At 32.0% G+C, this 25,693-nt stretch overlaps 1 protein-coding gene across 1 annotated transcript in view; it reads left to right on the top strand.

The window, feature by feature from the left end:
* The window catches only part of Foxo (forkhead box, sub-group O), a 391,681-nt gene that overhangs the window by 255,564 nt on the left and 110,424 nt on the right, over window positions 1-25,693 (top strand). Inside the window, exons 4-7 of the mRNA XM_076777199.1 lie at window positions 4,356-4,471; window positions 5,615-5,844; window positions 9,930-10,295; window positions 13,048-13,369. Coding sequence (XP_076633314.1) covers window positions 4,356-4,471; window positions 5,615-5,844; window positions 9,930-10,295; window positions 13,048-13,269 — 934 coding nt within the window. The 3' untranslated portion in view covers window positions 13,270-13,369. The remainder of the gene's footprint in view (window positions 1-4,355; window positions 4,472-5,614; window positions 5,845-9,929; window positions 10,296-13,047; window positions 13,370-25,693) is intronic.

Raw genomic sequence — 25,693 nt, 5'->3', positions numbered from 1 at the left:
GTAATATGCATACGAGTGAATTAAAATGGCAAAACTGCGTAGAATTGTGCTTATCTCGGGAATTAAATCTCAAAGAGGACCTAGTACCAAGGTAAAACAAGAAAAAGAACATTTTCATAGATCGAGAAAGTGATTTTGACAATTCGTATTATAAAGAGAGATGAAATTTAAAAATAAGCAGATGGAGGAGTAAAAAATATCTAATTTACGGATGTCTTCGCAAATGAGATGAAAGTTAACGAATTAATTAAAATGGCAAAACTGCGTGTATGTTGAAAAAGAAATTGTGCTTATCTCGTAAATGAAAACTCAAAGAGAACCTAACAAAGTAAAGTAACAAAAGAAATGGTGCGTCGTTCTAATTATGTCTTAAATTAAAAAAGTCGTAATTGGACATACATTTTCATAGAACGAAAATGTGATCTTGACCATTCGGATTATAAAGAGAGATAATACTGAAAAATAAGTAGGTCAAGAAATAAGAAACATACTTATGGATTGGGCAAATTTTATTCACGATTAACGAATAAAATTTTTAGATTCATTCTAGAACTAGATTTAGGGGCTTTGCTCGCCTGAATATCAGTTTAAAGCATTCGTTTATAAATATTTTAATTTACAGATGTCTTTACAAATCTAATATTGGTGAATAAAATTTGCACAACTCTGTTATGGAGGCTTCGAACTTTTCAAACACCCCTTATGTATGCTGCTTTAAATGATATATACGATTATAAAAAATTTTAAGAATTATCATTAATATTTATTTTAATGGTATTAATATTATTACGATTATTAGTATTAAATAATTAATTTCTTTTATCATTATTAACTTAGAATTAGTACAAATAATCATAACTTTCGAAATAAAAATGCTAGTCACCATTAAGAATACTTGAAAAATGTTAATTGCAGAATTCCTAGCCAAGTGGTTCACATTGTAACCAAATCTGACACGATTTTCGTACATATAGTTCATACGAGGTTTTCAAGGCTTAAATTCCATTTTGTTCTATCTCATTGGTTGCTAAAAATTGTTTGAATCTAGTACTCTTTCTTTGCCATGCTCGAATTAACATGAATTTGATACAAATCATCTCGATCTTACAACGATATTTAATAATAATGTGCTTGTTTGTGTTGTAATAATTTTTAAATGTAGCCAATAATCATACATCGATGCATTTAGTAAATGTTTCATGTATTATTACAATTCGTTAGATGCTTTGTGATAAACAGTGTTAAATAGAAATTCATTAAATTGATTACGCGGAATTGAGATGAAAATTCTCAGATTTCGTACAGGTAATCGTTTAATAGGTATCATTGCAGAGTAATTGTTGACTAAACCTGTTTAAGATTAACTTTTTATTAAATCTTCAACACGTAGTTCCAAACAATGATTACAGATTGTCAGAGATTACTTTTACGAAGCATTTGATTTAATCGACACTGTACACGATCATTAAGTCCTCCTAAAGGAAATTTAAAATATCGATTGATTAAAATGATTTAACGGTAAGGTATGCAACATATACACTGGAATTACTTACATACATAGAATAATTGATTCTTTTCTTACCTCATCGACTGTGCTATGTGATATTTTATATGGCAGATTACTTTTTTGATCCCACTGGACGTAATTGGAATTTTCTTTACGTTCAATTATGGCACTTTATAATTAACTATTGCAGTTGCAATTATATAATGTGCAATTGCGTTTCAGTTAGGTATGTCCAATGTCGTTTTGAAGAAAAACAGTTTTCGAATAATGATATGACAGTTATTTCGGTATTTATTGCTTCTTCGATCAACTGTTTCGTTTCGCTTAAATCGATTTAAAATATAAAGTAATTAACTTCGAGATAAATAATTTAAATATGTAATGCATTGCGCGTTATTTGCACAATATTATTTACAATTTTACGTGTATTATGTGGATGCATATCACCATGAAACAATGTAATAACGTTATCCGACGGTAATTCATTTCGAGTTCAATGCGTAAATTTTGTCTACTGCATATTTAATATATTCGATACGGACTGAATATATCGTGATACTATCTTTCTGAAACCGTGGACACATTATTCACTACGTTTTAGGAAGATTTTAGACTTTTCTTAACTATTATAATCGTTAAAATTAAAGTAAAACTCAATAAGTATTACAAGGTAAATATGTAACTTTAATTAAAAGATTATCATGATGGATTCAAATAACAATTGTTAATTCCTTGTATGTTTGGTACAAATTAAATTTAAATTCGATATTACTTGAACACTCGAGACTTTTAAAAAATTACTCATAATGAAAGATTATCCCTACCATTTCACTTCACTTTTTGTTTCTTAAATAATACAGAAGGCAAGTTGTCCCTATATTATAAATTTTCTTTGAAAAAACTATTGTTAATTTGGATCGAACATTTTTGGGAATACAACAAAACATTCTTAAATCACAGAAAACAATCTTTTTTATATCGACTTTTCCCTCATTATTTATTAATTAACATAGAATTTTGATCAGCCCTTAAAATATTCAACCTATTTTTAAAGTAAAGAAAATGAAAGATAGAAAAGTATTATAAATAAAAATTGAAATTCATAATTTAGGTTCAGTTTCCGGAGAAATATATAACAAATTAATCAGTTAATTATTTTTACGTTTTTAATGAAGTTTCAGCATACACCTACTTCTCTTTTTACGTTTTAACAGGACTCACAAAATATTCTGTAACTTCGTTATTTTTATAAATTGATATTCAAGTTTTAATTCCTTAGTTTTAACGAGAAAATGGAAAATCAATTTTTTGAATTTGTTATACGAGAAGTCTTACACAATAATTTTATAAAGAGTTCAAGATCGATTAAATAAATTAATGTGAATGTTCAGATTCAAATTAAATCTAAATTTAAAAGGTAATCATTGTAGAAACGAGTTACAATCGAGGAAGTAATTAGAAGCAGCTGAATATGTCTCATTCTAGTATAATATTTGTATGATAATTGCACAAACTGATAATTTACTTTGGTTCATACCATTCACTCTGCCAGCATTTCGTGATTTGTATCAATATCGTGTGTCATTTTTTACGTTAATGCAATTGTACCTTGGAAACTTTAACTTAATTTTAAGTGTTTCGGTATTTAAAGCATTAAACTTACATATTATAGTATTGCCTCGTTACTTGGATATGGTTTATCACATTATACGTTTCTCATTATTACGTTTACTGTGATATCGTAGTAAACAATGAAAACTATCAGCTTCAATGCGTACGCTAGTATTGCCAGGAGAAACACTTATAAATGCTTTCGTACTAATCGTATGCATAATGCACCGCTCTTGCTTGCGTTTAACGAACAGTTTTGCACAATATACTGTGACATATAAGATACTATTCTACAGTTTATAGTCACCTAAATTACTTGTACCAGATCTGGGCATTATTTGAATCAAATATTAAAAAAATGATTATTTTCAGACACTTATACAGTTCTTGGAAGATTCTTTAACGTATTTTATGTTCAAATTACTCCATTTTGGAAGGAGGTAGAAATATTTGATATTTTCGTGCCTTAAATTTAAGATTGTTATATTATTTGAACCAGACAATATAAATAAACATTCATAATTTAAAAAATCAAATATCTTGTAAACAAAGCAATCTTGATTCTTTCGTCTTTGATTTGGATGAAACTTTGTAGGCTCGTGAAATAGCCAAAAATAATATATATGTACGTTTTTTTAGCTGCAGTAACTCGAATTTAAGGGGTGATACCACCCCCTGAAGTTTGACAAGTGTCAACTCGAAAACGATTAGAGATAGAAAAAAAATATTTCGACAGAAATTGAATAGTTTTTAACATACGAGAAGAAAATATTGGAGTTGTCAAAGAATGTTTATTAGGATAAGTTACAGCAATTGTTTATAAAACAAAAAAGATAGCATATATTCATCTTATCAGTTAACACAAAAGTTAAATAGTCGAGGTGGATGTCAAAAATAATATTTTGAACTTTGAATTTTTGAAAATTCTTCGACAACTCAAATATATAAAAAATCACTAACTTTCTGTCAAAACGTTTTTCTTTTTAACCAATTGTTTCCAAGCACTTTCGAAGTGAAACTTTAGAGGGTGGTCTCACCCCTTAAACCCGAGTTACAGGAGCTAAAAAAAATACGTATATATTAATTTTTTCTAAATTACTGTTATAATGAAAATCATAGATCCGAACGACTCGTTTGAAATAGAATTTTATCTATTCCGTTTCGAATAATCTCAGATCCGGTTTGTACTTTGTGTGGATATTTCGATTACATTTGATATGTTTTTTTTTTACTCGAGTCCGCGAACTTCAAGCAATGCCTCATCCTGTGGTCGATTAAGTCCAATCCCAGCGATCCCTGGGAAACCGGAATGGACACCAACATACACACCCTCTTATACTACAGACCAATTAGGTACGCACTAAGTTTCGATATTTGTTTCTTTCATATAAGGTTCATCGACTATTTCCATAATTGTTTGTTGCACTGCACTTTAATACGCGCGTAGCATGAGAGATTTAAGCTCTTTTAGAAAACTTCAATTGCAGTGATTGCAATAATTGCGTAATTTTAATTGCAAACAAGTTTTCAAACACGTAATAATATTAGATTGTCGAATTGATCGAAGTTTCTTTATATTTCTAATACGTGATATTTTAAATGAAATATTCTCTTTCTGTTGTTTTTCTCTTCCTCGAGCGGCTATTAATACGTTATTTTGTCGATCTCAGTCAATGTAAACACAAGAAGAAAATAACATTCTCAAAAATAAGTTAAAAGTATGAATGTAAACGTTAAAGAATAACTTAAAAGTATGTCTAGGTTATATTATTTGCACCTATAAATGTATATTTGTGCCTCTTTAAATATTATCTTTCCATAAACATCGTACTATGTTATGAAAATCAACTACAGTTGTATACGTGATATTTGCTCTTAATACTTCGTTGTATTATGATCGCGAATAAATAAAGTTTGCACAAATTTACAATATGTGTGTTGCTTTTTACGAGCATTTGAACGTAGATCGAATTGGGTTTAAAGAAGAGGAAGCTCTGATTATTTTGTACCACGGTCAATATTGTGATTGTTCGAACAAAGGTAGCATATCGAATAATACCACTCTTTTTAAAAACAAGCTTGTAACAATTAATGAATTGAAACGTTTACGTTAAAATATTCACACTTTTGTCAATCACATTTTCTTTTAAAATAGAGTTTCTCGTGCTTATTTATTCTAATCTTTCAGAATGACGTACAAAACTGTTTTCAGCTTCGCAAAATTACTCGAGTTCCGTTTATAAACTTCTATGAAATCAAAAAATCTCGGATAATTGGTGAAACTTCCAATAACCAATATGACTTTTAGGAAACTTGTAAGCACGTGCGTCGAAGCTAGTCCGTTTCTTTAAAATTAAAATCTGAAATCAAAAGGGATTTCAACAACTCTGTTCGACAATCTGATACTGTTACGTGCTTCGAATCAGAATCGATGTGCAGTTTCCTTTTAAACAAAGTCAGTTAATGTCCCCTATTTTTCAATGACCGTGCATGCAGCTGCTGGCCTCGCGGAAACGATGAAATTGGACTCCTATCAAATATATCAGACATCGCTTACGAGCCACCAGCAACAAACAGGACCGCCACCCTCTTATTACGACACCCAGTATCAGAGGAGCAACCGCCTTACCACGGGATCGTCATCCTTCGCTTTGCAGCCGACACCTCAACCCGCGAATCAGCAGAGATGCCCGATTCATGGTCTCCAACCATGCGCTTGTCAAATGGTGAGTGGACAATCAGGGGTAAAGGGTAAGTCGTCTATTGCTAAATTTCATCGTTGAAAGGGAACAAAGCGTAGGCGGTTTCTACCTGAACCGTTGAAAGGGCTAGATTATCCTAGTTTACGGACTCTTCGCCGATTGTTTCGAGAACCGAATCGCCGAATAAAAGAGACAAAATGCAAATTTTCTTACTTTCCAAACCTTTTGTCCGGGAGACTCTTTGAATATTTAGAGCAGGGGATTAAAAGAATGCTAGTATGTCGATCTGGTCGAGAAGTTCGATTAATTTTAAACATACGAATTGTGATTTAATTGCATTTAGAAGCAATTACAGTTAAGGGAGGAGATCGTCCTGTTTGCAAGAAAATTCGACTTTAATCTTTAATCGTAATTCTTACTTTTAGTGACTCCTGAATTCTAGCTTGATGTCAGTCGTAAGAATTACTACAAATATTTAACGTAAATTGGTCGTTCTGTATAACTTTAGATCCGTACTAAGGAATTATTGATTTCCCAAAAAGGAGATAAATATTGAATTAATTGTTCGCCTCGTGAAAAGATTCTTCATTTATCGATGTGAATTAAGTATTTATTGCATTTGTCAGCAACTACCGTGGTAGATAAGTAGATGATTGTGTGTGTATACAGTGTGTTTCACGAACTTTGTTCACTTAAATATCTCAATTATTTCAAACAATGTGATATGTTACTTGCAGAAGTTTGCAAATGGTATTCTTCGAAATGCAGGTGTAAAGGAAATCTGGAGGTTAACTTTTCTTTTTTAAATAACCAATTTTTTATACTGTACTTTGGCTGATTGGTATATTCTGAGTACAAAAGTATTTAGGTACATTTGTCCTAAGACTTATCGTTTCTGAGATATTTGACTGTTTCTACGAAACTTGTTCAAAATGGCCGCCATTGGCAACGAAGCAACGTTGTAATGTTTGAACTGATTATTTCAAAGGATGCGAGATAATGTTACGTGCAGAAATTTGCAAGCTTTAATTAAATACATAACATGGTATAAATGATATTCTTCCAAATGCAGTTGTAAAAGAAATATAGAGGTTAATTTTGTTTTTTTTAATAATTCAATTTTGTACGCTCTACTTCGACTGATTGGTATATTCTGAGTATAAAAGTACTAAGGTACACTTGTCCTAAAATTTACCGTTTCTGAGATATTTCACTGTTTTCACGAAGCTTGTTCAAAATGGCGGCTATCCGCAGCGATGCAAAATTGTAGTTCTTGAATTATTGCATCCCTAAACACTAGAACTACCAAAACAGTAAAAATGATCCGTTCGTGATTTCGAATTTTCGAAAATTCACCATAATTCTCTATAAGAGAACGAATAAACACTTATTTCCATTGTATTATACATTTCTTCGCGCATTTAGCGTTTTAATTTTGTACAAATAAGTACACTATAATCGTCGATAGTTCTAGCGTTAAATGTCTTATTTCGGAGCTCTTGGAGAGCATCAACGTTTTAAAGACTACAATGATGTCGCTGAAGATGGCCGCCATTTTGAATAAGCTTCGCGAAAAAAGCCAAATATCTCAGAAACGCTAAGTTTTAGGACAAATGTACCTCAGTACTTTTATAGTCAGATTATTCCAATCTGTCGAAATCGAGCATAAAAAATTCAAGATTTAAAAAAATAAAATTTGACCTCTATATCTCCTCTGCGCCTCAACATGTAAGAATATAATTTATACCATATTAGGTTGGGGAAAAAGAAATCCATTATTTTCACGTTTATTTCAAGACTTTATTTAACATGGTTCATATTGTCCGACTTGGGTGAAATATGTACCGTCTTGTTTTATAATTTATTGCCATTCGATTTCGTTCCGTTTGGCTAAGACTTCGCGGATGGAAATTCGATCCATCAATTCGTGTGGCAACCAAATATCGAGCTTCTTTTTGAATCCAGCTTTATGCAAATGGTTTAAAACTATTTTATGGTCGATCTTTCGCTCCTGAGTGGTGCTACGACTGCTAACACGTCGCTCTACTTCGATCATTTCCATGATTTTATCGACATTTTCGACATTGGCTGTGACAGTATCAGGACCATGAACACCATTCACAATTTCAGCCGCCTGGCTTGCATTTTCGCCTTCATTAAAGCAAAATTATAAAATATACCGAATTTTGTCTTTGTTAACTTCTATCTTTTAGACCATGTAACTCATAACTGAATCGACCAATCAAAACACTGTAAAGGAATTTCTTTTAGTACGGAATGCCACTTTTTCATGACCACAAGTCTCAATTTGTTTAGTCAATATTTTACAAGATATACAGGGTGTTAGGCCACCGCAGGGAAAAATTTAAATGGGAAATTTTAGAGGCCAAAATAAGATGAAAATCAACAATACCAATTTGTTGATTGAGGCTTCATTAAAAAGTTATTAACGTTTAAAAATCGAAATTGAAAAATTTCAAATCATTCTAGAAAAATTATTTTTAGTTGCAGGGCTCAATTATAATCATTTTTCATGAATAAACATACCCCCGATATCCTGTGCATTTTCGAGAAAAAAATTCATTTCTAAAAATATAATGTCTGACCATAACTGTCTGTTACCCTGAAAATTGAAAAATTTCAAATCATTCTGGAAAAATTATTTTTGGTTGCGGGGATCAATTACAATCATTTTTGGTCATTACACGTATCTTCGAAATCCTAACCATTTCCGAGAAAAAAATTCCTTATCGAAAATATAATTTCAGGTCAGAAATGCTTGCTCGAAATTTCATGCAAATGTTTAAAATATCATAACTCCTGAACGGATTGGACAATTTTAACGTTCAAAAAGCCAAGCGCCGCGTATTTTAGTGTAGAATATGTAGCAATTATAAAAATATTCGAAAAGTTGTTCCTTGACCCCGTAATATTAGAAAAACCCCATAAAAATGGTCCAATTTTCAAACAGCTATAACTCCTACAATAGCGAATATATTTCAATGAAACTTTTTTCTAAAGTAAAGCTCATGGGTACCTACAAAAAAGTATTAAACAACTTTTCTGTAGGGGGTCAAATAAAATTACTAAAAATTAAAAACGAATTTTTAAAAAAATCGACGGGGGGTAGGGTGCCTAAATTTTTCGACGAAAAAAAAAATTTCAAATCGTTCTAAAAAAAATATTGTTGTCTGTAGGGGTCAATTACAATCATTTTTGGTCAATAGACATACCCCCGAAATCCTATCCACTTTCGAGGAAAAAATTCCTTACTGAAAATCTGTCTGACCATAATGTTTGACCAGAAATGTTCTACTGAAATTGCATCTGTATGTTTAAAACCCCATAACTCCTGAACGGATTGAAGGATTTTAATGTTTGAAAATGCAGATGACACGTACTTTATCAAGAATATGTAGAAATCCTAAAAATAATCGAAAAGTTGCTCCTTAATCTCGTAAAATGAGGAAAACCCTGTAAAAATGGTCCAATTTTCAAACGACCATAACTCCTAGAATAGTGAATATATTTCAATGAAATTTTTTTCTGATGTAGAGCTCGTGGATACTTACAAAAAAGTACTAGGCAACATTTTCGTATAACGTCAAACATATTTATTAAAAATCAAAAACGGATTTAAGAAGAAAATCGATAGGGGTAGGTGTCTAAATTTTTCGGCGAAATTGTAAAATTTCAAATCATACTGAAAAATTATTTTTGATTGCGGGGGTCAGTTACAATCATTTTTGGTTAATACACATACCACCGAAATCCTTCGCGCTTTCGAGAAAAAAAATTATTAATAATTCTTTACAATAATTTTGATAATAACTTTTTAACGAAGCCTCAATCAACAAATTGGTGTTCTTGATTTTCGACTTATTTTGACCTCCAGAATCTCTCATTAAAATGTTTCCCAGGGGTGGCCAAACACTCTTATATAATTTCAGCCATCTAAGTGAAAAATAATGGATTTCTTTTTCCCCAACGTAATATTATATCCACTTTCTTCACAGCTTTTGTAGGTACCATTTTCTAGCATTCTTTGAAATAATCGAGGACGTTCGAGTGGACACGGTGTAATTATCGTTCTCTTTTCGAACCATTAGAATTTGAGTCCAGTGGCTGGAATGTCACCGTCCTATCAGCAGAGTGAACCGAGTCCCACGGCGTTAGGAAACAGTCAACAGCCGACTCTTCAATACATAATGCAGACGCAACAGTGCCAACAACAGCAGCAGCAACAGCAGCAACAGTCGCAGACAGCGCCAACCGGATCCAGCCAACCGCAAACACCGACGCCTTGCGGCCCCCCACCCTGCGGCGCGGCGCCTTGCGGTCCCACGAGTTGCGGCCCAACACCCAGCACGATGATGGGCCAGCTGATGGGCGCGCTGAACAATTCCACGCTTCTCGACGATTTAAATATTAACATCGAATCGCTGCACGGCGGATTCGACTGTACCGTCGAAGAGGTGAGTTTCATTTCCGAATTGAGGGAATATATATACTCGTTAATGACTGAATCTAATATTTGAATGAAATACATTAGTTATTTATCAGAGTTTATGTTATAGTAAATATAGAACAGACCTTAATTCGGGTCCTCGATCGATCGAAGCTGTGACTAGTACTATTTATAAAATGAATTTTCATATTTTTAAGGCTACTTTTGGTAGTGTAAAAGTTTTATTTCTTTTTCTGAAATCTAGATATCGCAACCATTGTATATATTCGTGTACGGTTGTAAACATACACTTTACTAGGTTTAAATTTTTAAGTTGTAAGTGAACATATTATGTTTTGTAACATACTTCGTAATTAAATAATAAATGTTAATTTCTGTTTTACAACGTCGTGATGAAGTACCATTTATCCCCAGTGTCTTTATGGAACAGTTAAATGTTTTTGGTTTGGTACGAGTTTCAGAGACTGTGCATATACGTATACAAGTGCTTTTGTTGAATATCAACTTCAGAAAATAAATTTTATTATTTTAATGAACGCTGGCGTACTTATCTAATAGAATAATCGAGTTACATTATTATTTAAATGTGAATAATTCAGTATTAAGTGTTATAATACAAGGATGGAGCCATAGTTTAACTGTTATTTCACGATATTGTTTACATTGTATTTGTGTAATTTATTTTCTGTAACTTCATCATTTAGTGCTATTTTTGTTGCTGCTCTCATGAAAGCCCATATACATATAAAACACAAAGTTTTAGCTATTGTTTATTTCAAAACTGTTCCGTTCCTGTTAAAATTTTTACAGAATATTTTTTATACGTCATCGAGTGATTTACAAAATTATGTGAAATATTGTAACTTTGTTGTTTCTAGTATCAAATTTCCACCAAGAAAATAAATAATATAAATTTGAAGCGGCGAACGTAATTCCATCAATCAGAGTTGGGTAAAATTTATTCACAAATAACGAATACAAATTTATAATTCGTTCACAAATTATTGCCCACTTATAATTCATTTATAAATTATATCAATGTCACAAAAGCTACTTTACGAATGAATATAAAATTTTTATTCGTTATGTGCGACTAAAATTTGTCAAATTCTGCCTTCTATGACACAAACTTAATAACCTGCACAAAATAATGCATTTTTCAATTACAGACTTTAAGTTGCACTGAAAAACTACATTGAGGAATTTTTTTAATAAAAAAATCAGTGACAGCTGAAAATTGAGACATATTATCTGTTGTTTTTCTCATAAATTTGAGCGTGCCTTGCAAAATTTAAGAAAAACAATCAACATTGCAATATTTAATGAATGGTGGTTTGTTATTTTCAGACTAATTTTTTATATTCGGTCTTGACACTATAATAACAATTTTACGGCGAAATATTGTGGAACTGCATTTTGCTTTCTATTTTCGACTTTCATTTCACACTGCATACTACTTTATGTACCATACTTCTAGTACATTGCAAATACACAAATGAAAAATGGTGTCATAGTAGTTATTAATGTCCACTTCTGTAAATCATTTTCCATCGATATCGAGCAAGATCAGGATTATTTACACTCATTACACCAAAGAGACTGAAATTAGAACGACTTTCGTAATATGAACAATTAAATCTAAAACAAACTGAACAAAATGTAAAATTGTGATTCTCTATATGTTGATAATCACTGAAATTTTCTTCTTTTCCTAGGCATTTCCCATCGCTGGTCTTATTTAACAAGTTCACCTTTTGAGATTATAAACATATTACATTACATATTTAAAAAAAGAAAAAACAATAAACACTTCCTTAGTTTCATTTTGAAACAGTTCTATTACAATTCTCATTAAATAATATTGTGTAAATAATGTGTATATTTAAATTATTGATATAAAAACTCAAACATAAATTATTTTCAAACTAAACGATGCAAGAATCAAGAGAAATCGGCCACCCACTCTCTCCACTATTTATTATTGAAAGATAATTTAAAAAATTTACAGAATACAGAGAATTGCAACTATTGGACCTTGCTACGTTAATAAATACTAATGTTTAGTAAAATTATAAATTTAACGAAGATAGAGGTCCGGACGTGTGCCAGAGAAACTAAGTTGATTGTATAAAATAATTTTCCACATTTAGATCGAATGAAAAAAGTACGAATTAGAAGAATTAATAGTGCGCCATAAATCATCCTAGAAAACGTATAAAATAAAAATATACAGGGTGAGTTACCTAACGTTTGCACCTGAAATATCTTTGTTATTTTTAAAGATACGTCAAATATCTTGAGGGCAAAATTGAATGGTACAATGGGCCTCACACGGTACCAAAAAAAGTATATTTAAAAATAACATAGATATTTCAGGTGCAAACGTTAGGTGACTCACCCTGTATATGTACATGTAGCAAGTACGAAAAATATTTTTGTGCCATCGATAGTTAATAATCTGAGGATACGTTCGCGTCAATGTCACTTACCGTTGCTGTATCTCGCTCAGCCACGTTCCGTTTCATTAATAGCCAATAACAACCGAGAACCCGAAAAGTGGAAGGGATTAGGTAGCAGCCAGGCAGCCGATTCTGTTCGCCCTTCGCGTCGTTTAGTTTGCGGATAGTGTCTCAACAGAGGATCCGTTGATCCAACCGTGAGTCAGCGTACCGTGAACTTGTAAATTACTGTGAAATCATGTATCGATCGTAACTCAAAGAGTCGCTTACCGTACACCAAACAGTAAACCTGTATCTCAGGTGATCAAACACGAGCTGTCGATGGACGGAACGCTGGATTTCAACTTCCAACAAGGCGTGATGGACACGTCTGCGATTCAAGTGAGCGACAGAAACGTCGGTCAGAATAGTGCCGTGTCGCAAAACAACGTCGTCGGTACGACGGCTGGAAGCGCAACCGCAGGAGTCTACGTAAGCACCAATGCAACGACTCCTGCTGCACCTCCATCCTGGGTTCACTAGCAGTGGGCCCCACTGCCCTCGACACCCCCGAAATCCTTGTCAACGTCGTTAATAGGCGAACAGGATAATTTTCATGGACCGTCCGAGGGACAGCTCATCGGTGAGTCAAGCATTATTTGTTACCTTAAAGAAATTTTATGCTCGTCGATGAACATCAGCGTGCGCGACTAAATGTAAGAGGACGATGGGCAGGTTCTAATGACTTGGCGGCGAAATTGTGGTCGACCATGAAACAGGTGGCTGTTCTGGTCCTGGTGACTCTTCGTGTTAGAAAACGTGGCGCATTGAATTGATCCGTAACCTCGAAACTAACGAAGGACGTCAGATTAAGGGATTCTTATTTTATGTATTCGTCTCAGATTGCTTTGAAACTTTGCGTGTGGCTAAGATCAATCTATGTGGGAGGATCAAAAAATATTCGACACTGGGTTTTTTCATTTTGGTCCGTTTTCGTGTTTAGCGGGTGGTTAAACATAAATGATCTGAAATATCTCCTCGAGCTATGGATATATGAAGTATTAGTAGGCGAAGTTCCCTTAGTACCTAAATCATTAAAAAAATATAATATTTTATAGCTTCTATACTGTTCTATTAATAATTTAACAATATTAGAAATTATTATAAAGCAACAAAACAAAGAATATTATAATAGTTAATTGAGATTTTGGTTAAACTTTGGTATAGAATTGAGCAAAATTTAGATTTTTAGTGTCCGGTAATAGGAGACGATAATCTGACCGGAACCAGGGAACAGCAAAGCCATAAAGAAAAGTTTGTTTTGTAAAAACCAGTGCACTATATATACAAAATACAAAGGTAATTTAAAAAGTGCTTACTAAAAGATATAATTATACCATTCACGCGTTTTTTCATTACAAAAATTGAGAGGTATAGTAGTTTATAATTTGTACGATACACTAGCTTCTAATTAGATGCAACAATCAACTGATTTTTTTAACTGTGCACGGGCGACGAGAACATGACGAAAGTTGATTATTGTTTATTCTATCCCTACTATTGTTTATGCGAAATAACGATCGCATAGCGTTTTACACTTTAAAGATATCGCTACTCTCTGGTACTAGGTGCCATCCGATTTTAGGGGAACTCTCCCTAACTATTAAGAATTTTATACCGAATGATGGAATCAAATTGATGGGAAGTCGTAGAGCCAATAATTTGTCACCATAAAATAATTTGTATCTGATCATTAGGTTTTTTAAGAATTCTACAGTTTTGTTGCACGTTTCTAGCTTCTTCCATGATCCTTTAAGCACATAGAGTTGAAGTAAATTTCAAAATAAACATAGAAGACAATATAGATAATAATAATTGTTATGTTCATCAGATGGAGGATGAAGAGCTCTTTAAAATGAAACTTGTTTCAAGTCGATAGCGTAATTAATTCCGGAGATATAAGGATCCGAAGCGTTTGTTTACTTTTCATTGTTGACATCTGCACGAGGTCATTGACCGCGCGTGCTCTTAGTAAACAGTGTATAGTAAATTCTTGGAAATACTACGACTTCCTGGTCACTCGGTCAAATTAAGATAAATACCCTTTTACATAAATTACGATATCTCCAAAACCAAAAATCGGATCGACATAAACGAAAAACCATTTTAAAGGGGAGGTCTTGCCACTTCTAACAGTCGCTCAATTATGGAAAATATAGTAATAGCTTCGGTACTGCATGCGTGTAAAGTTTAGCTATTTTTAATACGCGTTGTTAAACAGTGGAAACTGAAGATTCCTTTCTTTCATCTTTGCTATTTATTTCCTATTTACATCGGAAGCTAACGAGAATTTGATACCAAATTTCGTCCGGTTTTTTATAAAAACAATATAAATTGTTCAACCAGTCAAATGACTAGTCGTGGTAGGTGAGACTGGTTACATATTTTTCTCAGAAAACAAACAATAAGAATAAAATTGAATATTGAAAAATTCATTATACGTGTGCTATAAAAAAAGTCCTGATGTTAAATGGCGCGAAAATAACATTGTATATTAGAAATTTTAAATAAAATTTTAAAAACTGTTATTTGACCAATCGTGGTAGGCTTAGTGTTAAAGATTAGGGTTAGTTTACCCCGTCGATCAGGGTAACTAACAACAGCGTCATTCGTACAGGAAATCGTGATGCAAGTTTTTATATTCTTCAATAATAGGAGTTTTTAGTTTAGATTAGGTTTACCCCTCAGTAGTGATGGAAAGTCATAAAGTCAATAATTCGTTATACTAAAATAATTTACGCCTAATTGTTAGGTTTCTTAAAGATATTACAAATTCTTTTACAGGTTTCTAGCTTCTTCCAGGCATATTTAAACGATTAAAGATGGTTTACTCACTCATAAGGGTGACTGACAAATAGAAATCATTCATACAGTAACTTATGGCGTAAATTAACTTTATATCAAGTTTTATTCCACGCAATATTATAATATTAATTACATTAACAATACAACAGGAAGTTTTGTACCTCTGCTTACGAACTTTGAGGGGTGATTTACCCTCTAAATATGAAAACGAACTAAAGTTTTAAAGCAGTTGGAGACGGATACCTAAACAACCCTCCTTGCATCTGAAAAACAATAAACACGTGATACGCGTTATGTACTTTAAAACTTTAAAAATTCTTTTCTTTAATATACGTAGTAATTACGAATTCTAGTGTCCATAAGTAATTTGTTGCTAAACGCGATTGGATTTTGTTTCTTCGTGACGAGCCTTCTTACGGCTCGTCAAAGTCGGTCTAATAAAATATCGTTAGTGGTTGCGGAAATAGAATTGTACACAACGCCAGATTCGGATAACATTGATTGCTGTACATGCAAAATAATATTTGTACATCCACGTCATAACAATGCTCACCGATACAGTATTTAATAAATCGCTTCGATGTTCTACTCATCGGTCTGTGTACCATCTCGTACGTGCCACCACATTTATACAGCACGTGTACATCTGTGTTTTATCCGAAATCGGTATTGACTTAGGCGCGATAACAGTTACGTTTCCCTGGCCGTCGAATTATGTCGAAATCAATTTTTCCGTTCTCGCGTAACAACGTGAAAATAAACGCTGCACCCGGATAAGGTTCATGCTGTTGAAAAATACAGTTAATGCAAACACTTATGAGGCGTTGATGTTTTTCTCGCGATCCTGCAAAACTTTCAGCGAAAAACAGCCATTATGACGTATGTTTTGGAGAGAGACTGATGAATAACAGGAGGTGATGTAAAATGGAATTTAATTTCTCTATGAAAAACAAGACGTAATAAAAGTCACTAATATCCCACTCGAGTGATTCCTGCGACTACAAACAACTGATTAAGGGAGGGAAAAAATATAGATAAAGTGAAATTTTCTTGTTCGTTACTTCGTTTTAGAGAAACTTGAATTAAAAAGTGTTTGAAACAACAGCCACATGTTACGTGCATGTAATAATAATTCGATTAGTACCTCAAAGACTTCGCATTTTTGTTCACTGGTATTTTCCATGTCCTCCATTGATTTCCACCTTTTATTGTTCAAAATTTAGTTTACAAGTCACATTTATCGGTACAAAACTTTTTTATAGAATCATGACCACTTCATAAAATAAATCACTCTGTATTTATCAGTAAAAAAGTCACCCTGGGTCACGAAAGACCCCCAATGTACTATTTCAGGGTTAGATTTATTAGAAAAATTGTAAAAGTCACATTTATCAGTACCAAATTTATTTATAGAACGATGACAATTTTGTAAAATAAATCACTGTATTTATTTGTAAAGAAAAGTTATTCTGGGTCACGAAAGACCCCCAATGTACTATTTCAGGGTTAGGTTTATTAGACAGATTGTAAAAGTCACATTTATCAGTACCAGGCCATTTTTATAGAATCATGACAACTTCGTAAAATATATCACTGTGCATTTATTTATAAAATAAAATTATCCTGAGTCACGGAAGACCCTAAATATATTATTTCAGTTAGTTTATTGCAAAGAATATGAAAGTCATATGTATCAGTACCAGGCCATTTTTATAGAATCATGACAACTTCGTAAAATATATCACTGTACATTTATTTATAAAATAAAATTATTTTGGGTCACGAAAGACCCATAATGTGCTATTTCAGGGTTAGGTTTATTAGAAAGATTGTAAAAGTCACATTTATCAGTCCCAATTTTTTTATAGTACGATGACAATTTCGTAAAATAAATCACTCTGTATTTATCAGAAAAGAAAAATTATTCTGGGTCACGAAAGACCCCAAATATATTATTTCAGAGTTACGTTTAGTACAAAGAATGTGAAAGTCATATGTATCAGTACCAAATTTATTTATAGAACGATGACAATTTCGTAAAATAAATCACTCTGTATTTATCAGAAAAGAAAAATTATTCTGGGTCACGAAAGACCCCCAATGTACTATTTCAGGGTTAGGTTTATTAGAAAGATTGTAAAAGTCACATTTATCAGTACCAAATTTATTTATAGAATCATGGCAACTTTGTATGTGCATTTATTTATAAAGTAAAATTATCCTGAATCACGAAAGACCCCAAATATATTATTTCAGAGTTACGTTTATTACAAAGAATGTGAAAGTCACATTTATCAGTACCAAATTTATTTATAGAACGATGACAGTTTTGTAAAATAAATCACTTTGTATTTATCAGTAAAGTTATCCTGGGTCACGAATGACCCCCAATGTACTATTTCAGGGTTAGGTTTATTAGAAAGATTGTAAAAGTCACATTTATCAGTACCAAGCCATTTTTATAAAATCATGATAACTTCGTAAAATATATCACTGTGCATTTATTTATAAAGTAAAATTATCCTGGGTCACGAAAGACCCCAAATATATTATTTCAGAGTTACGTTTAGTACAAAGAATGTGAAAGTCATATGTATCAGTACCAAATTTATTTATAGAACGATGAGAACTTCGTAATATAAATCACTCTGTATTTATTTGTAAAATAAAATTATCCTGGGTCACGAAAGACCCCATATATACTGTAGCAGAGTTACGTTTATTACAAAGATATTGAAAATCACATTTATGAGTACCAAGTCTTTTCATAGAATGATGACAATTTCATAAAATAAATCAGTCTGTATTTATTTGTAAAGAAAAGTTACCTTGGGTCACGAGAGACCCCCAACGTATTATTTCAGTGTTTCATTGGAAAGATCGCGAAAGTCGTGCTGGTGCTTATATTTGGTATTCGTCTGCGTTTAGAGATCGACAGGGCGATACCTGAGGAAGACACATTAAACGCGCTCGACGCGAAAAACGCTGGGGATTTTCGCGCGCGATTTGTGGCCGAGCCCCGGGCGCCGGGATCCAGGCAGGAAAAAAGGGGGCGGCGAATTGTAATTCTGATTTGCGAATATCGAGTGCTAATAAGTTGATTCGCGTTAATCGCAGCCGGTTTTAAACCAGCGGCCGTATAATTCGGGAAATCATGACACATTGGGGGGGCTTACGATCGACTCGACCGCTTTTTGACCCGCCACACGCCGCGTCCAGCGACGAAATTTGTTGCGATTTTCGTTTTTATCGCGTTCGATTCACCGTCGATCGCGACCGATTCTGTTCACATAACGTTAGAGGGGCTCGTCGAAAACGGCGAGGGAAAATTGCGCGAACAGGAAAATCAGACAGTTCCCGTGCCAAATCGATCACAGTTTGCAACGGATGTCAGGGATTTTGGTGAAATTGAAATATGACGTAATCCGCGTGCAAATAATAGGGGTTTAAGTCATCATTTTGCTGGTTTCGAACTTTTTTAAGAAATACAGGACGTTGAATGTTGCGATTTTTGCCAATTCGAGCGATAACGTATTGTACAGATGATTGCAACTAAACTAAATTTTATATCAAATTTAATGGTTGTTTTTGCAATCTTTTTTTTCTGTAAAATGTGAGTTGAGTGCTTTTAAGAATTCTATAAAATACAGACGTATTTCTTGAAGATTTCTCTGAGAATTAAGGTTATTATGAAAGTGGCCCAAGTCATATATTTTTCTGATTCAAGATAATTTAATTAGAAGATACCCACTATACATCGGCCACCCCAGAGAAAAATTGTAGTGAGAGATTCTAGAGGCCAAAATAAGACGAAAATCAAGGATACTAATTTGTTGATGGAGGCTTCGTTAAAAAGTTATTAACGATCAAAGTTCTGCCTGTACTGAATTTTTTTTTCGAAAATGCGTAAGATTTGGGGGGCATGTTTATTCACCAAAAATGATTGTAATTGACCCCTGCAACCGAAAATAATTTTTCCAGAACAATTTGAAATTTTTTAATTTTGTCAAAAAATTTAAGCACCTACCCCCTGTCGATTTTTCTTAAAAATTCGTTTCTGATTTTTAATAATTTCGCTTGACGTCCTACAGAAAAGTTGTTTAATACTTTTTTGTAGGTACCTATGAGCTCTACTTCAGAAAAAAGTTTCATTGAAATATATTCACTATTATAGGAGTTATGGCTGTTTGAAAATTGGACCATTTTTATGGGGTTTTTCTCATTTTGCGAGGTCAAGGACCAACTTTTCGAATATTTTTGGAATTTCTACATATTCTCCATTAAAATATGCGTAGTTTGCTTTTTTAAACGTTAAAATCGTCCAATTCGTTCAGAAGTTATGACATTTTAAAGATGCGCATGAAATTTCAGGGTAGCATTTCTTGCCTCATATTAGATTCTCGGTAAGGAATTTTTTTCTCGAAAATGCGTAGAATTTCAAGGGTATGTGTAATGACCAAAAATTATTGTAATCAACTCCTGCAACCGAAAATAATTTTTTTAAAACGATTTGAAAAATTTTTTTTCGCCGAAAAATTTAGGTACCCCCTGTTGATTTTTCTTAAAAATTCGTTTTTTATTTCTAATAAATTTGTTTGTCGCTCTATAAAAAAGTTGTCTAATACTTTTTTGTAGGTACCCATGAGCTCTGCTTCAGAAAAAAGTTTCATTGAAATATATTCACTATTGCAGGAATTATGGCTGCTTGAAAATTGGACCATTTTTATGGGGTTTTTCTAATTTTACGTAGTCAAGGAGCAACTTTTCCAATATTTTTAGAATTTCTACATATTCTCTACTAAAATACGCGTTGATTGCTTTTTTAAACATTAAAATCCTTTGATCCGTTCAGAAGTTATGACGTTTTAAACTTTTGCAGAAATTTCGAGGAAGCATTTCTAGCCTGATATTATATTTTCGGTAAGGAATTTTTTTCTCGAAAATGGTTAAGATTTCGAAGGTATGTCTATTCACTAAAAATAATTCTAATCGACCCCCGCAACTAAAAATAATTTTTTCAGAATGATTTGAAACTTTCCAATTTTTAGGGTAACAGACAGTTATGGTCAGACATTATATTTTCAGTAGTGAATTTTTTTCTCGAAAATGCATAGGATTTCAAGGGTATGTGTAATGACCAAAAATGATTGTCATCAACCCTTACAACTGAAAATATTTTTTTTAGAACTATTTGAAAAATTTTATTCGCCAAAAATTTCAGCACCTACCCTCATTTTTTTCTCGAAAGTGCGTAGGATTTCGGGAGTATGTGTATTCACCAAAAATAATTGTAATTGACCCCTGCAACCGAATACAATTTTTTTAGAAGGATTTGAAGTTTTTTAGTTTAATTTTTTAATAACTTTTTAACGTAGCCTCAGTCAAGAATTTGATATTCTTTATTTTCATCTTATTTTAGCCTCCAGAATCTCGCATTAAAATTTTTCCCAGAGGTGCTTTTTCTCATATCATTTCGTTTTCAATATGGCAATATTATTTCCTTAATAAATATCTTTTGTCACTATCATAGTAAGCACGAATAAATAATAACGAAAGTGACAACTTCAATTAGTTGATATGATATACAACTTGGAACATAAAGAACGATATTACGAATATTTCTAATCTATTAGAAAGTAGCTTAGTTTGTTAGAAATGTTTCAGAAATTATTTACAAACTAACTTCAAAAGCCTGTGCTCGTATGAATAATATATAAATAAATATTCTCGTCAAAATATCATACTATTTATTATTTATTATTTACGCTTTAATTAATAAATAATCTGAAACTCTTCCATAGGGGTTAGTTCTTTTTATTCTAACAAGCATTTTCTTACTTAATGTGTAGTTAAAATTAATATTTCTTTAAATAATATCTAATTTTATTTATCTATGTACATATGAATTTGTTTTGCGTTTCTTTTTTGGCTTTAAACAAAATGTGTAAATTTACATCGAGAAAATTAAACGGAGATTGTTTGTTCGCGAACTAAGAGCTGCGTTGATTATGTTTTCGTGAGTCCTCGAGTGGCGGGAAGTTTTAGGAAATTCGACGTGGGTATTTTTAGAAATTCATTTAAACACGCAAGTCCCGTTCAACGCTGAAATATTAATGCATACTGTATTATGTTATTGAAGCGATGCATTAATTTTAGGCCGCCGTTTAAAAGTTTCGCAATTCCAAGGCGCGCTGCGTGCTTTCGTAATGCAATACAATTTCCCCGGAATCGTATTGTGTGCGAATGCATAATGTTTAATGAATGCATTGTCTTATCTGTCGCGTGTGTAACAACGTCGCGAATTAACAATTGATCAAAACGGATACATCGTCGATTCGTTAACAATACGGAGTGTAATAATAAATTTTAAGAATAAGTACTTTTCGAACAAAATTTAATTAACGTTCGCTCGAGTAATCGTTTCTGAGACGTTGGTATTAGTGTTTAACGTCTTTGATCATCATTTTTAGTCTAGTTAATTAATTTAATCTAGCTAATGAATAATAAAAATTTATCACAAGAAATATAGATAAATTTAAAAATCAAATATGTAAAAAATTAATGAAATTTTTTAGAAATCTTCAATAAAAATTACTTTGTGGAGTTAATATTAATGTTGCTATATAAGCTGTATATTGATTCTGGACTACAGATTTTTATTTATAATTAAACTTGGGTACGAACTAAACTAAAACAATGATGTAGAGATATCTTGTTTATATTTGTTCTTCGACAATTATCAGGAATTAAACGAACAAGAAAATTTTATAATATATAATAAATGAATGTATGAAAATATATGAATACAAAGAAAGAAAATAAGTTAAATAACAGTACTACGTACATATAAGCAAAAATAAATCCGAAAAAGATACAGTAATATAAACAGTAGACATTATAATTAATCTATATGTTAAGAATTGGTTAAATAAAAAGTAATATAGAAATTCGAGAAGGAAAATGTGCATGTACGAACTCAATCATGATTTAATTCCGCGGTACATGTTGGGAATAGCATTTTTTAAATCTGAATACTGATTCATTTTTCAATTCGTCCAATTATGACAAGAAATAAAAAAATGAATGAGAAAGGTTAAAAGTATATATTAATTTTTCACGACGTCGAGCTTCGTAAAATTAACTAAACCTTCGTAATTGTTTAAATTTGGAAACGTGTGCAGTTATTTATTTGGTACAATATTATTTAAATTTTATCTTGGAATAAGAATCGTGTTACTGATGTACGAACTGTTTGTTGATTTAATTCCGCGGTACATGTTGGGAATAGCATTTTTTAAATCTAAATACTGATTCATTTTTCAATTCGTCCAATTATGACAAGAAATAAAAAAATGAGTGAGAAAGGTTAAAAGTATATCTTAATTTTTCACGACGTCGAGCTTTGTAAAATTAAGTAAACCTTTGTAATTGTTTAAATCTGGAATCGTGTACAGTCATTTATTATTTAGTACACTGTTTGATACAATATTATTTCAATTTTATATTACAATAAAATATTACTAAACGAATTGTTATATCAGAATTTCATGGATTCATATATTGAGTAATATTTCGATAATTTTATCTATTATTTATATGAGGAGGATACTGTACATAAAATTTGTTAAATATTCACACACGATGAATCTTTCTAACATTGATTTTATTTATATTTTTCATAATACTACAATATGGGTTAAATACATTTGCTAAATATTCATTTTAGAGGTTTTTTGAAAGGAATCTTCGTTCAAAGAAATTACAATTCAAACATGTTTGAAACAATTTCACTGTACTTAAAATCTGTTAAATATTCACAGATGATGTGATCTTTCTATCGTTGATTTTATTTATATTTTTCTTGATACTACAACATGGGTTAAATACATTTGCTAAATATTCATTTTACAGGCCTTTTCAAAGGAATCTTCGTTCAAAGAAATTACAATTCAAACATGTTTGAAACAATTTTACAGTACTTAAAATCTGTTAAATATTCACTAATGATGTGATCTTTCTATCGTTGATTTTATTTATATTTTTCTTGATACTACAATATGGGTTAAATACATTTGCTAAATATTCCTTTTAGAGGTTTTTTGAAAGGAATCTTCGTTCAAAGAAATTACAATTCAAACATGTTTGAAACAATTTTACTGTACTTAAAATCTGTTAAATATTCACAGATGATGTGATCATTCTATCGTAGATTTTATTTATATTTTTCATGATACTACAATATGGGTTAAATACATTTGCTAAATATTCATTTTAGAGGCCTTTTCAATGGAATCTTCGTTCAAAGAAATTACAATTCAAACATGTTTGAAACAATTTTACTGTACTTAAAATCTGTTAAATATTCACAGATGATGTGATCTTTCTAACATTGACTTTATTTATATTTTTCATGATACTACAATATGGGTTAAATACATTTGCTAAATATTCCTTTTAGAGGTTTTTTGAAAGGAATCTTCGTTCAAAGAAATTACAATTCAAACATGTTTGAAACAATTTTACTGTACTTAAAATCTATTAAATATTTACAACCGATGTGTCTTTCTAACATTGATTTTATTTATATTTTTCATGATACTACAATATGGGTTAAATACATTTGCTAAATATTCCTTTTAGAGGTTTTTTAAAAGGAATTTTCGTTCAAAGAAATTACAATTCAAACATGTTTGAAATAATTTTCCAAAAGAATATTTGCCTCTTTCTACAGTATAAAATACTGCATCAAAGGAATGCATTGAAAGATACGAGGCTAAATTTTCGTGAAAGACGCAACGTTTAGCAACCGCACGCACGAACCAAAATTGCGACACAGGTATTTATCCAAACCCCATTTAAATTTTCTTTGTGCCCCTTTTTTCGTATCTTGAACTGTTTCCACGACTGGGCACGTCCCAGTTCGGCGGAACACTTTGTGCATGACAGCCAGCGTGCGTATCTCTAACCGCGCCTTTGAGGCTTAATTATCAGCCGTCAAGAGAAATTACTCGTTAAAACGTGGCATTCGTTTTTTCGCGGACGTGCAAGGTAATCGGGGGCGAGATATCGTTGTCGGTTTGTAAAACATGTTTCGTCTCCCACTCCCGCCACCGTAGAAAAAAATATGTTGATGCGTGGAAGAACGCGTGCACGTTTATTTTTTTGGACTCTTTGGTAGACTCGGCTAACGTCAGTGACTGCTTTGTTGCCCCTAGGAACGAGGGTAGTATTTACACGGACGAATATCGGCTCAGATAGATATTAGCTTTCAGCAAAATATTTTTCAACAGCGAATGTTCCGAAAAAACGCTGCCCCACTGTTACTCCCTGGCATATTAGCGCCTCCGGCATTTCTGCAATTTGTTCGATGTATGAAATACGGATTCCGTTTTCCAGCAATTCCGGATCGATGTTCTTTTGCATTGTTCGTTTTCCTTTCTGCGCTTTTGACTAGAATTTCATAGCCATTTGTAGCCTAGTGCTACGTGCGTAACACGGAAAATGTCATTTTTCTTCTATATACGACAGTTTTTAGGACAATACAATAAAATAGTATATTACAATAATATTAAAGCACTGTTATTTATAGAATTGTACAGAGATTTATTTGTTTTGCAATGGATGTAGTTTTTAATAATTTTAATTACCAATGTTACGAAAACATTTAGCGAGAATATTATGATTTAAAAAATAACACACTTTTAATTCTAAAAGTTAGATATATTTCAGATTTAGTTACATTGAAGAAATTATGTGATTCGACTGCTAACAAAAAAATTCGAAATCGATTCTTTTCTATTTACGACAGTTTTTAAGACAATAAAATAAAATAGTATATTACAATAATATTAAAGCACTGTTATTTATAGAATTGTACAGAGATTTATTTGTTTTGCAATGAATGTAATTTTTAAAAATTTTAATTACCAATGTTACGAAAACATTTAGCGAGAATATTATGATTTAAAAAATAACACACTTTTAATTCTAAAAGTTAGATATATTTCAGATTTAGTTACATTGAAGAAATTATGTGATTCGACTGCTAACAAAAAAATTCGAAATCGATTCTTTTCTATTTACGACAGTTTTTAAGACAATA

This window comes from Colletes latitarsis, chromosome 11 (genome assembly GCF_051014445.1).
Source record: "Colletes latitarsis isolate SP2378_abdomen chromosome 11, iyColLati1, whole genome shotgun sequence".
NCBI lineage: Eukaryota > Metazoa > Arthropoda > Insecta > Hymenoptera > Colletidae > Colletes > Colletes latitarsis.
This window is presented reverse-complemented; position numbering and strand designations above follow the sequence as displayed.